Source organism: Schistocerca piceifrons, chromosome 2, assembly GCF_021461385.2.
Source record: "Schistocerca piceifrons isolate TAMUIC-IGC-003096 chromosome 2, iqSchPice1.1, whole genome shotgun sequence".
Lineage (NCBI taxonomy): Eukaryota > Metazoa > Arthropoda > Insecta > Orthoptera > Acrididae > Schistocerca > Schistocerca piceifrons.
In genome coordinates, this window is record NC_060139.1 from 475,557,926 (window position 1) to 475,572,865 (window position 14,940).

Here is a 14,940-nt window from a genome sequence, read left to right on the forward strand (position 1 = left end):
TGGATGGAGTGGATCACTTCCTGTTCTGGAATTCTACATTCGTCATTATTAATGCTGTCACTCTCAGACATTGCGTAATTGAAGGTTATGTGCGGATCAGTGCAATTTAACATTTCTGAGAAATACTCTTTCCATCTTTCTAGGATACCTTCCAGCTGCGTTAGCATATTTTGATTTTTATCTTTTATGAATAGGTTTTCACGTTGATAACCTCTTTTACTTTCCTTTGTATACTGAAACAACTTCTTTGAGTTTCCATTCCTGCTTTCCACTTCTATAGATTCTAGGACTCCAGTTAGATATTTCCTTTTCTCTGTTCGCAGAACTCTTGCTGTTTCTCTTCTAACCGCATTGAACGTCTCCCTCCTCTCCTCACTCTCCTTATTATGCAGCCATAGCATCCTGGCTTCTTTCCTCCTTTCCACTGCTCTCTGACACTTTTCGTTGAACCATTTCTGTTTCTTCGTTTTCTTTTCCTTGCCCAGTGTTTTTTCCGCTGCATCTGTTACTACAATCTTTATGCTTTCCCAAACCTTCTCGACACTATTTTCCTCCTCAGCTTCTTGCAATGCTGTAAATCGGTTATTTATTTCAATCACATAGGCTTCTGTAACAGTCAATTCCTTCAGTCGTTCGATGTCTAAATTAGGTTTTGGTGTGGCTTTTGGTTGCAGATTCCAAATCATCTTGATTTTCATCTTTCCTACCACTAGGAAATGATCCGAGCCAATTACAGGAAATGGTAATCCAAAATATTACTCAGCAAGCTTGGAAACTGTTTGGTGGCAGCCCCATCACCAAGCTTAACCTGCGCAGCGCTCGTAACGCGGCCAGGGGATTCTATACCTACTGGATCAAATCAACGATTTGCCTCGGATAATGGATTCAAAGGAAACGGACATAGGCTATGGAACAGGAATTAGCGAGATAGAAACAAGAAACAGTGTTTCACATTTGGGACGTGGAACGTTCGTAGTCTTAATAAACCAGCTGCAGCAGCGACTTTGATATCTGAACTAAAAACATACAAGATAAACACTGTAGCTCTACAGGAAGTTAGGTGGCTTGGAGAAGGGACACACACGGAGGATAATTGTGTCATTTTTTATGGGGGGGAATGAAAAACATCATGAATGTGGTACTGAATTTGCTGTTAAAAACAGGATTGTTAATTGGGTTAGGGAATTTCATCCCATTAACAAATGAATGTCTTACATAACAATCAACACCAGTGGCACGATACAACACTCATAAATGTCCATGCACCGACTGAAGATTCAACTGAGGATGAGAAAGATGAGTACTCTGAAGAATTAGAGAGAGCAGTCGAAAGTATTCCAACAAGAAGTATGAGAATTATCTTAGGGGACTTTAATGGAAATATAGGTAAAGAGGATATGTTCATCCCTACAATAGGAAAATATAGTAAGCACTCGACCACAAACGAAAATGGATTAAAAATGATCAACTTTGCACTGTCAAAGAATATGAGAATTTGCTTAACGATGTTCCCTCACAAAGATATACACAAAGGTACATGGTGCTCTCCAGATGGCAAAACAGTAAATCAGATTGACCATGTTATGACATATCAATGTTTTACTTCATTTATAAGAGATATCAGAACGTATAGAGGAGCTGAAATTGGCTCTGATCATCATACGTATGGATGCACAAAATGGACATTGTTAAATGCGGTCTGTGTACGATACGAAAAGTGTTGCCTCCATCAGTTAGTTCGTGGATCTCGGCGGAAAACCAAATATAATCTTTTTCAAAAACTGCCAAAATTGTTCCACGTTGCCATGTAGGTCGAGTTTCTTGTACAGATTCATTCATTTCGATACTGTCGAGTAATAGTGCCTGATACTTTAAAGTCTGTACATATGACGAACACTCACAAAGCGTCGCAGCACTCACCAGTTGGATCAGTGAAGCTGCGCAAGCGCAGCGCCAGCCGCTGCCCGCAGCGCGAGGAGGTGTAGTGCGCGATTCGACCGGCTGGGAGCGCCGGTCTCGGCGGCGGCGCGTCACAGTAGGTGGCGTTGCAGACGCACACGAAGCTCGAGTAGTTGTACCAGCGCACTGCGCAGGGCTGACCTCCTTCCAATCTGATGCCGGCACCGGACGCAAGCCATACTGCGACATACCACACATACTGGCTGAGATGCCCTCCACAAACAAATTACATTTCAGATTCGTACACTTTTCAGATAAAACTGTATAGAGATCTTTTCACATTTCAAACATCTATGACGTATATATGCAGTCTGAAGCGACAAATGAAAGTTGCTATCTACGTTGGGACTCGAACCCAGGTCTCCTGCTCACTAGGGAGATATGCTAACCACTACGCCACCTTGACATAGTAGCTTTGCACAGATGTATGGACACCCAAAGCACACCTTCGTTCTACATCCAGACTGCTGTTCACACCTAAGCCCACTTGGTAGTCCCCATAAACTCGAAGAGTGTTGCAGAAGCTCTCCAACTGCACTGGAATAGCACCTCAGCATCGAACGAAACAGGAGAACGTGCCTGAAATTCATGCATAGGAACCTTACACATATAAAGCTATATAGTTCTAAATAAACTTTGTTATGCACCATTCCACAATACAGAAACAATTTAGTTTTAAATATACGTGATAAATAGACATCAGTGATGCCAACGACCATATTGATTGCATCAGTGGTCAATGCAGACCACTTGTACCACAAACTGAAATTTATCTCACAAATAGCCGGCAGGAGTGGCCGTGCGGTTCTAGGCACTACAGTCTGGAGCCGCGTGACCGCTACGGTCGCAGGTTCGAATCCTGCCTCGGGCATGGATGTGTGTGATGTCCTTAGGTTAGTTAGGTTTAAGTAGTTCTAAGTTCTAGGGGACTGATGACCTAAGATGTTAAGTCCCATAGTTCTCAGAGCCAAGGCATTATCTCACAAATAAAGGAAAATCCTGCAGGAATCGTAGTTCTAAAGGTTGTCTGTGTCCAAAAGGAGATCAGTGTTCATTATCCTGTCCATGCAAAGTCAGTTAGATACAGTGCACAAACTCGGGGCATGAATTGAGGAGAAAACTGTTTGTGTCCTTTTCCAAGGAACCATCACAGCATTTGCCTTAAACTGTTTGGAGAAATCACAGAAAAACTGAAGCTCGATTACTGCTCAGGAATTTACTGTATATCACATGCACCAAAGTATGAAATCTTGTCACATCTATTTAAACATACTGGAATATCCAGGAGGGATCGAAATGAATACATGCACTCTAATCATATAAATACAGAATGATACTCTCTCAGTGTTATCTACTGTAGAGTCCTTAACTGTAGACTGTGTTTCTGATAGGTCAACTTCACATCACTTGTGGACTTCGAATTGTCAATGTGTCCCAAAGGTCCGTTTCTACACTGCTGGCCTTTTTGCCTGGGCAAGTGAACTAGACTAGATAGCAGCTGGCACCCCTATGACTTGGTTACAGTCATTGTGGATGCAGCTCTGTAGCCACTGTGGTTGTAGCTATCTACTTCCAGTTTGAGCCAGCTTTGACCTTGAGTATCAGATTACACTAATAAGCACACCCAGTGTCAGGTTACCCAGTTGGACTCCTTGGGCTCACCCCCTCTCCCCCCCCCCCCCACACACACACACATACACACACCCTCTCCCCTGGGGAACTGCTGTAAATTGACTAAGGTCAACCAGGGGAGTCAATGGCCCCTTCTCTCCTCTGCCTCTCCCCCTCCCCACCAGAACAATGAGGATAATCCATCTGCTCCGCACCTTAACTTTTTATAACTGGGACACTTGTGTGGCAGGGGTTCCTCAGGAGCTGGACAGCTTAGGGAGAGGATGTTTCGATTTGTTCATAACAGTATTACATGACACCAGGAAACACTACACGTAGAAAGCTATGAAAGCTCCCTAATTTTTACGTATTTTTAGTAGTTCCCTCCATTTTACGTATTTTTCACTCTTTTTATATTATATAACTGAGGTACTCTGGAGCATATGCAGAGGTTGTGTCTGTTTATTTGTAACAAATTACGTCACTCTAGGTCAATTTTTTACTAACAATTTAGTATTATGAGGCACCAACAGACACCTCACCTACGCAGATATGCAAGTACTGTCAGTTCTTTGTATATACCGTAGTTTCTTCAGTTTTACGTATTTCCCACCTTTTCCTATTTTTAAATGGTTTTCCACAATTTTGCGTAATTTGCCCTGCTATGGAAGACCGCTCCCGACGTGGCGATGACGTCATGATGCTCTCACACCGTCACAGTGCAGAATTAGATATCACTATCTACCCTCCAACATGTGACCACTTTACTGGGGTTCGTCCAGCTAATGGAAGACTGTAACTAGAGGTGTATTTTGTAGCGATGTGCGACAGATAGCGTCATTAGTTGGAGGTATCAAAGTTTTACTATTGCGTCACATAATCTAGTAATGTAGTGTGCTATTTCTTATACAATATCTTTGGTTAGAAATCGCTCGTGCTTATAGAATTCTATGTGTTGTCACTGTTTCTACCAACGTGTTCGTTTCCAACACTTTCACGTCACCCATTGGAAATGGAAAGGTGTCTTAACAATGATATGTAAATAGGGATCAAAGCTGCCAACATCATGATATCGATGCAATGCTATGCAACGTCGTGAGGCGACGTCGTGACACGACAAGGTGCGACGTTGATACACATAACTCTTGTAATAGGGTGGATGCTTTGAATTGCGGAAAATACAGAAAAAATATATAAAATTGAGAGTAATTATATATTTCTTTGGGTGAGGCTTCTGTTGATGCTTCGAAATATTAAACTGTTTTAACAAATATATCTGAACTGACGTAATTTATTATTAACAAAACAGATGGCGTCTGGTCCTACAGTGTTCAGGTCTAGACTGTCCCAGTTTAAAAACAAATGACGTCGACGCAGCGTCGGGTGCAGTTTTGCATAATTGGAGAAAATAAGTAAAATTGTGGAAGACCATGTAAAAATACGAAACTGGGGGTATATTGTGCCTAGTCTCTGTTGATGCCATGTAGCACTAAGTTGTTAACAAAGTGACTCAGAGTGACCTAATTTGTTATGAACAAATAGACACAACCCATCCCTATGCTCCAGAGTGTCTCCAGTTAAAAACAGGAAACTGGTGAAAAATACTCCAAATTGAAGAAAATATGGAAAAATACGTAAAAGTGAGAATACTTCCATACCTGTCTGCATGTGGTCTCTGCCGATATTGTTATTAACAAATAAATACATCGTCTCCCTATGCTGTCCAGCTCCTGAGTAACCCCTGCAAGGCAAGTATCCCAGCTGCAAAAAACGAAGGTGATGAGGAGTTGGTGAGGGGAGGGAGAGAGGGGGAGAAAGAGGGATGGTAATTCTCCTGGGTGACCTTGATCAGCTCCTGGTGGTTTCCTCGGAGAGGGGGAGTAGGGGCACTAGGGACCCCAGCTGGGTAACCTGACACAAGAAGACCTTATCATTGTAATCTGATATTAAAGGTCAAGGTTGGGTCGCACAAGCAGTAGATAACTTCTTGGGGTCAATGCTGATGGTGGATTTTGCTGCTGTGGGTGCGGTGCATGAATGGAACGTGGCCCATTTATAACGAGTGGTCTACTGCCCAAACATTTAACGTGGTTCTTTCTGTATTAAACTTATCTAAAGTTCTCAATCGTGGGGTGACTAGGAAGTGTTGTATTAGTCTCCAGATTTTATTTAAACAAGTATTTGTTGTTGTTATTAATTTTGCGTTATATGATATTGTCTTATAGGTTTGAGAGTGAACTGGAGCTCCACATGGTACCTATTTTATGACTGCGCGGGATTAGCCGAGCGGTCTGAGGCGCTGCAGTCATGTACTGTGCGGCTGATCCTGGAGGAGGTACGAGTCCTCCTTCAGGCATGGTTCAAATGGTTCAAATGGCTCTGAGCACTATGGGACTTAACATCTGTGGTCATCAGTCCCCTAGAACTTAGAACTACTTAAACCTAACTAACCTAAGGACATCACACACATCCATCCCCGAGGCAGGATTCGAACCTGCGACCGTAGCGGTCACGCGGTTCCAGACTGAAGCGCCTATAACTGCACGGCCACACCGGCCGGCCCTCAGACATGGGTGTGTGTGTTTGTCCTTAGGATAATTTAGGTTAAGTAGTGTGTAATCTTAGGGACTTGACCTTAGCAGTTAAGTCCCATAGACTTCACACACATTTGAATATTTTTTTAACGTATTTTATGTAGTGTAATTTTAATTTTTTCCTTCTCTACGCCAGTTAAACATTAAGCTCTGAGATAGGAGGGTGCTCTTTAGTCATGGTCTCCTGCACATGCTAATCATTTTGTGAAGTATTATCTGACTGTTCACTAGCATGCTGTATTTTCTTACAACTCTGAGCCTGTTGTATGTTGTTAAGATATAATCTATTTTAATTATTTGAGTAGAGGTAATTTTATTGTCACACACATGAAGGCTTAGTGCATCTATGGATACAGCTTTTGTCTTGGTCAAACTGTAATGTTATTCATTTTACAAATCGTCAGAGAATCTGTTGTTTATAACATTTTGTGAGTGATTATGAACGACTGAATGCAAGCAGTAGAGGAACAATCTTTCAAAAGAGAAACAAGCCAATCACTGGAGATTGTCTAATGTTTAATTGATGTGGGAAACAATTATTTTCATTTCGATGTTTTGTAATTGTAATATTTTTGATTAATAAATCTTAGTCACTCAGTCTACACTTTAGTAATCCAGTTCTTGCTCCCAAAACTGACATTTTACAAACTACCTAGAACCAAATGACCTCCATCTTCAACAAAAACATATGCTTTCACTTCAGCTTCAGGGCAGCCTTCACTGACATTTTTATTATAATCATTAACCACAAAATCACTAACCTAATACTCATGTACATTATCAGAAACACCATGTGTATGTGCTTAGATTGGTATATGATTAACATCAACATCACTACCAACTGTAACATCATTACAAACGTCATTGGTAGGCATATACACTCCACTCTGAGTGGCCCACATAAACAGATATTGTCTGTTTTACTGTCATCCACTCCATCTTTAAGCAATTGTGATTCAACCTCCCAGTAACAATTTTTGTGCTACCATTCATACTTCATGCATCACCTTCGTCTTCTCTTAACATCACTGCACTTGACTGATTTCTATTGTGATGGCAGCTACAGTGGTTAGCACTTTCATTTCAGTGAAGTAGCCCAATAGTGTTACAATCAAAATATTCACTCCTATGACTGTCTCTCTTGCATCTCCTTATCTATAGCAGCTGTCATAGCTACCACAAACACCCAACATCTTCTCATTTCCCAGAATGGCATTCGTGCAGCACACAGCAATCTTTGTTTTCTACTTCTAATCACTGACACACTATTCACTTTGTACACCTTCTCCAGTTTGTAACATCTACATTGATTGGAAGTAGGTTTATACTATGTAAATGTGTATCTAAAATTATGAAGTGTTTGTTCTTTGTTAGTTAAGGTCATTGATTTGTGACAGGAATTTTAAAGTTTTAATGTATGTATGGTAAAAGTTAAATGATGTTCGAAATAATGAAATTTTGTAATATATGTATGTTCATAAAGAAAATTTTGTATATTGGAAGCTGGTACATGCTTAAGGAACTTTTACTGTGAAATATAAAAGCTGTAGTGAAGTCCCTCCGAAACAGAAGTGGCTTGGTGCGAAATAAAAGATGGTTGTGGCGATTGTACTGGGCGGCTCTTTGGTGGGAATGGTACGCAGTCAGTGGCTAGCCGTTGCACAGTAAACATCGAGGGTGCCAAGGGAGGTATTTGGAAGCCATTTTGCATGCAAATTTGCTTCCGATGTGGATTTGGCTGTTGCATGGTGCTCTTGGCAATAAGGAATGGCTCTAATAAGATATAAATCCGTCGCCAAGAAGAAATTATAAAGACCATTCAACATCAAGAGCTGTGAGTACAGTTAGCCGCCATGTCATTTGCCACTGCTATTTCGCCACTGCTCCACCAACTTTGAGCACACAGATATGTACTGTAGCATGGACCAGATAATTTGTGTGAATGTTTCCAATAACAATCCAAGTGCTATAAACCTGTGTTTTGAACCCTAACATTATCCCAATCATGAACCGATGCAGGATCCCCTCCCAAGTGTGCAGAAAACCGAGTATTCTGTTTCTAACAAAATAGTGATTTGTTTCTGTGTATTAAATATACAAAAATTCTGTGGCAGAGTGTGTACATTTTGCTGTCTAAAATACTTGCTTCACAGGTGATGAAAAGGGCACATAAATTAAAGTTATTTGAAATGTAATTTAGTCTTGACTGCTATTATGAACAATTTTTTGAAGTTAATTGAGCTCAGTGTTGAGTAAATTGCTTTAAAGGATGAAAACATAAATTATTCCAAGTGGGGTTAAACATTAATTTTGGTAGGACTGAAGTTTCCTTATGAAATAATCACAGAGTTTGACTAATGAGACAGTCTCACTTTACGGCTCCCCACTATATGCTTCTCTTATTAGAAAGGTAAATGGAATATTGTCGGTACTAAGGAAATCTGATGCATTTCCATAAATGAGGATATAAACAGTGTAATTGTAGTATTATTTAATTTTATTTGTGGTATTTGTATGTCAATTAAGTCAGAAATCTTTTCATACTCAACTTCAGTTCAGTGTTTCCTGCAGTAACATCTCAGTACTGAATCAAGTGATGATAGTAATTGTAACTGTTTTTGTTATGAGTGGGGTACAATCTTGTTTACTATGATTTCTGATTGGTGCATTAATGGTAACTACTGCCACCCACAACTTAGATCGCCCTGTATCTGTGTGTATACATTGTGCTATTCAAAGGGAATCTTAAATCAAAGTCACTATGACAACTAATATTCAATTTTTTTAAACATAACATTTCAAATTAACATGCCTAATTATGCTGGTGACCGTTTATTGTTTCATTTGTATGACATTTTCTACTTTCATTACCCCCCAAAGAAAAGCCTGTTTAGTTTTCTATTAATTGCATTATCTACAAAATTACTGTCTGATACCCTTCATCCATTAGACAAACACCCGGTCAAAACTCAAAATCCTCGCAGAGGGTAACACTAGTTTGTGTTTGTGTTACAATTTCTGTCGCTAAAATAGATCCAGCCTCCTTGCAGCCTGTAAGAGAGACGTTTTTATTTTCGTGACTGCTTGCCCTGAGAATTAGCACCTGCTTCAGGCTTGTATTTTGGCTACTCTCTTGTCTGTCTAAAATTATTTCTTCCTGCTCTTTTGCTACTGTGTCTCCTTGCTGTATTATTTCTTCAGTCTGTTTCCAGTCCAGTCTTTCTACATTTCCTCAACTCACTGCCAGGGATGGCATTATTACTAAAACTGTTTTGTTTATTGCCACTACCAATATCCCAGTGACCTGACCACCTGGGCCTAAATTGTAGACTGAAGTCTATTTTGCCCATGAGATTAAGAAATTGTTTCACATAGTCAATGGGACTGTGGATATGCTCCTGCTGTGATAAATCAGGAAGTCATATTTTCAGTGTGGAAATTTCTGTCCACACTCCCACTGGCATGACCAAATTAATTAACGTTTTATTCTCATTCACTCATACTCGCTGTTCCAGGTTTTTAGCTTGGACCATTCAAAATCTCATCATGCAAGCTGATTTGTTTTGGATTCATCAACTTCTACTGGCATAATTCATTATGAAGTAGTTTACAGCTGAATGGCCAGACATCAGTGTCTAATGGACACAAAATTTTTGCAAGCAACCATGCTGCAATCATTAGGTGCACCAACAGTAGTCAGACTAATGTCGGCGCACCTCATGACAGTAATGTGGTTGCTTGCCGAAATGTTGATTTGTTTTGCTTGTCTCTGCTATTTAGACAAGAAGAAGCTATCAAAACAAATAAAATCTTTAAACTATTCCAAATGCTGACTAGCCACCAACTGAGTTCCCCCTTCTGTCTCTTAAAAAATACTTGCTCAGTGTGACTCATTCCAGCAATGAAATTACCTTTCAGTGCTCTCAGAAAGTCTTAATTTCCCCACCAAATGATTTTGTGTGTAGCACCTCCTTGATGAGGTATCCTATTAACACATCTGTCTGATGAACAGCAACACAGCTTACAATTTCTCTCAGTTCACACCTCTGTTTGCTTACATTCCCTATTTTCCCTTCTATCTCGAAACATTAACTATAATTCAGATACATTTCTTTACAGTCAGATACACACTGCCTTAATAATTTTATTGGCATGTTGGTGATCTTTACATATGTCTCAAACTTCACTTATAGTTTTTCAATTCATTCCCTTGAAAAACTTTCCTTTTTTGTTATTGATCACATTCAGGGTCTCCTACTGTACTATTTACACCCTCTGAAACCTTAGTGATATCATCAGTTCCCTTAAATTAGTCGTTTTGGGTCTATGTTTATTGTTACCCATTAAAAAAGTTATTTCATTCATCCAGTTTTATTTTTAATGTCTGACTTCATATTTCCAAATTTGTCTGAACTAAAATTAAATTGACTTTAGTACAATAGCCGATATTTAGAATCATAGCCGGATGTCTTAAAATTACTGGATGAGAGCTTACGCTACCAATAAGTGACTAGCAGGTTCGTGTTGCAAACCATTGATTATGGGAAGGCGTTCATAATGATAGAGCTTCCTTTCAAGTCAAATATAAAATTCAGTTGCTGCTTATCTTATTATACAGTGTCTGCCACATGCCACGTCTGCTGCTCATTCTCGTACCAGAAAACCACATTGTTCAGTGGAATACATGATTTCAACCTCTTTCTTCGGTATGCTAACCTGTTTTCACTTTTCAGTGGTGGAATTGATCGCTCTGAGCTGCAGAGTCCTATTTATAAGCACTACCAGAGTTGGAGTTGTACTCTACCTAAACTACAGTTCGGTAGTTATGGTATAGTAGATAAATGACTTGTTAAATGGTAGGCTTACCAGTAATACTGGTAGCATTGGTAGGGAAAAAATACGAATGAATATGTGAGGGAGAAACTGGGAGTGGACGACTTCTCTTTGTTTTTATTTCTTTTGCACATAATTAGAATCACAAGACATTCAGCAGTAGTTCATTGTGTATTTTATATTCTTATAAAATAAATATTGAATTTTGTAAATAATAAGACTAAGTTGAACACATAAATGAATGTAACCAAAGCAATTACTTTTGATGCAAGTGCAGCTTACATGCACGGACAAAAAAAAAGCTACATAATTGTTGTTGCTATTTTGTACTCATAAGAACATTCTTCATCATGATCAAAGACAAGAGTTTCTTGTTATTAGTGATAAGTGTGAAAGTTACTTAATAATAACAGAAACATATTTTATTTAAGCTGAAGCAATGTTTGATTCGTTTTTGTTTCCCTTTTGTTTTTAATGTTATCTGTTTTGAGGAAATAGCGTTTTCTAGAACTGTATGAAAAACTTGTTTATTTTTATTTTTACAACAATAGCCCTCAGTTTCATATCAAAAATCAACAATTTTCGAAAAAACTTAAATGAAACGTTGAAAATTTCTATTTTGCTGTAATTACTGCTTATTTTTAAGTTACTGACTGGAGGATAACTATGTAGAAGCAAAATGTTCCTTAAGTTAAGCGGCCCTTTATATATTCTTACTCAGCTTTAGACAGTTTACTGCTTCCAGTTTCTATTAGGGAACTCATAGCAACAATAGCAATCAGAATGCGGTAGCTCCTAACAGTTATGAAGCACACCCAATATACATGTAATAAGGTTACGACCTTAACTGACTAAAGCTACCAGGAAAACTAGGGAGGTTTACACACACTTACAATTGTCTACAGTAGCGTACTGTCGTTTTACAACTTTAGGCACTACTAATTTCGATTGCAGCGCCATCTGTCAGCAGCTTTTCTTCTACTTCAAAACTTCTATATAGATTTTTTACAGTTTTCACAATAATTTTCGACACATTTAATTTTGAAATCAGGGACTCCTTCGCTGGACAGCCTGTACCATGCAATTAGTACCTCACTACAAAAGTGCTACACCTAATGACTGAGAAAAACTGTCTAAAAACGAAAAGAGCATGTAGTACTTGATAATGGCTAATGGTACTAGTAAGAAATACACAGCCATTAAACAGTGTTAAAAACGTACAATTGGATATCTTCAAGCTGTAAGTAAAAGAGCTGGCAAAAGCAAAAAGAAAAGTGTATTAAAACCATACAGTTATCTTCTGATGAGGATTTTCATAACTTTTCCTGAAAGCAAAGAAGACTGTCAACACACCAAGAAGATTTATGTACCTCCAGCATGATGGATAGTACTTCGGCCTCTACATTCTCCCTGATGTGGCGGCTGTTGTTCAGGTTGCCCTCTATACGAGGAGGCGAGATCGCAAGTTGTAGCCAGTGGCCCGAAACCATCACACCTGGCCTTAGTCCGCTATGGATCTCAACAAAGCAGTCTGCCCGATTGTGATCACCAAGTAGGACAAGTTCATGCAGGTCTCTTCCAAAAGCACAACATTTTGCCGAACAGTACACCAGTGATGGCATTCACGTGTCCACTGTAATCTGAGAAATTTGTAGTTTGCGGTTAGTGGGTGCCAACACAGTGGCAATCGTGCCATCAATCCTCAGCAGACGGCGTCGAACTGTCAATGCAGACGTGCTCACACCCGTTCCAATGTTGCATTGTCGAGCCAATACTGTGGTTTTAGTTGCTCTGTCGGTTACGGCCATGTGGACAAGATGGCTGTCATCCCACATGGTGGCCACTTGGTGTGGTTCAAGTCTACTTGTGGCTGTGCACGACCCATTTCTGTCCACTGATCTCACACATGTGTCACTGTCATAGCAGGATTCCCTGTATAATATGCAGTGTCTGTACACAAACACGTTTCCTTGACAGTAGCAAGTGGGTACTCTAGCTGCATTAAGATGGTTTTTAGTAGTCCATCATTGTGTGAATCAACCACCTTGTGTTCTTTATATGATAGCTGATTATACTAATCGAAATAAAAAACTCGTTAATTCAATGCAAAAAGGTTTGAATACTAATAACTGCCTGATTGCACCCAATTTACCGTCTTACTACTTATTACACACTTTATCTGGAAATTCTGGATGCACTAGGATTAATTTTAAAAAATAGATGATTTATAATTTTTAGGCTCTGGTTTCAGAGCATCTATAACTCCATAAGGAATCCAGTTAATTTAAATCAAATACACAAAATCATGAAATTCATTATGGTTCTTTTTAAGTTTCTTATTTTCTTTACAATTCAGTTTAATATTTCCATCATAAAAACATCAGAAATTTCAGTTAATAACTATTTTCAAATATCTCTTGGGTAAAATAACTTTCAATTCATTATCGAGTTCCAAAATTATTTTACAGCCTCTAATGCTACATAAAACACTTACTTTACCTCACTAATATTTTTAAACATATTAGTATTCTAACATTGTTGAGCTTGTTTAAAAAACCTTCTATTTATATAGAATAAAAATTTGTTAACAATTTTAAAGCCATATGGCATTGCTATAATTTTCAAGAACAAATCTTTTATCATATTGAAATATGAATTCTTTTTTAAATTCTTTTTTAAATCGTTGTACTCTAATTGTACTTTATTTTTTCCTTCCTCCTCATTTAATCTTATCATAGCATCACCATTAAATTTTTGAAAATTTTTACAGTTTTTTGTGAATCCTTTAACCATTTATTGTCTTTTAATTCATATGTCAATTCACCTTAAATATAACCCATTCCCACAGGATTTTCACCATTAACAATATACACTCCTGGAAATTGAAATAAGAACACCGTGAATTCATTGTCCCAGGAAGGGGAAACTTTATTGACACATTCCTGGGGTCAGATACATCACATGATCACATTGACAGAACCACAGGCACATAGACACAGGCAACAGAGCATGCACAATGTCGGCACTAGTACAATGTATATCCACCTTTCGCAGCAATGCAGGCTGCTATTCTCCCATGGAGACGATCGTAGAGATGCTGGATGTAGTCCTGTGGAACGGCTTGCCATGCCATTTCCACCTGGCGCCTCAGTTGGACCAGCGTTCGTGCTGGACGTGCAGACCGCGTGAGACGACGCTTCATCCAGTCCCAAACATGCTCAATGGGGGACAGATCCGGAGATCTAGCTGGCCAGGGTAGTTTACTTACACCTTTTAGAGCACGTTGGGTGGCACGGGATACATGCGGACGTGCATTGTCCTGTTGGAACAGCAAGTTCCCTTGCCGGTCTAGGAATGGTAGAACGATGGGTTCGATGACGGTTTGGATGTACCGTGCACTATTCAGTGTCCACTCGACGATCACCAGTGGTGTACGGCCAGTGTAGGAGATCGCTCCCCACACCATGATGCCGGGTGTTGGCCCTGTGTGCCTCGGTCGTATGCAGTCCTGATTGTGGCGCTCACCTGCACGGCGCCAAACACGCATACGACCATCATTGGCACCACGGCAGAAGCGACTCTCATCGCTGAAGACGACACGTCTCCATTCGTCCTCCATTCACGCCTGTCGCGACACCACTGGAGGCGGGCTGCACGATGTTGGGGCGTGAGCGGAAGACGGCCTAACGGTGTGCGGGACCGTAGCCCAGCTTCATGGAGACGGTTGCGAATGGTCCTCGACGATACCCCAGGAGCAACAGTGTCCCTAATTTGCTGGGAAGTGGCGGTGCGGTCCCCTACGGCACTGCGTAGGATCCTACGGTCTTGGCGTGCATCCGTGCGTCGCTGCGGTCCGGTCCCAGGTCGACGGGCACGTGCTCCTTCCGCCGACCACTGGCGACAACATCGATGTACTGTGGAGACCTCACGCCCCACGTGTTGA

General features: G+C 40.0%; 1 protein-coding gene across 1 annotated transcript in view; it reads right to left on the reverse strand.

Moving 5' to 3' along the window:
• The window catches only part of LOC124776201 (lysosomal acid glucosylceramidase-like), a 175,888-nt gene that overhangs the window by 141,277 nt on the left and 19,671 nt on the right, over nt 1-14,940 (reverse strand). Inside the window, exon 3 of the mRNA XM_047251035.1 lies at nt 1,921-2,139. Coding sequence (XP_047106991.1) covers nt 1,921-2,139 — 219 coding nt within the window. The remainder of the gene's footprint in view (nt 1-1,920; nt 2,140-14,940) is intronic.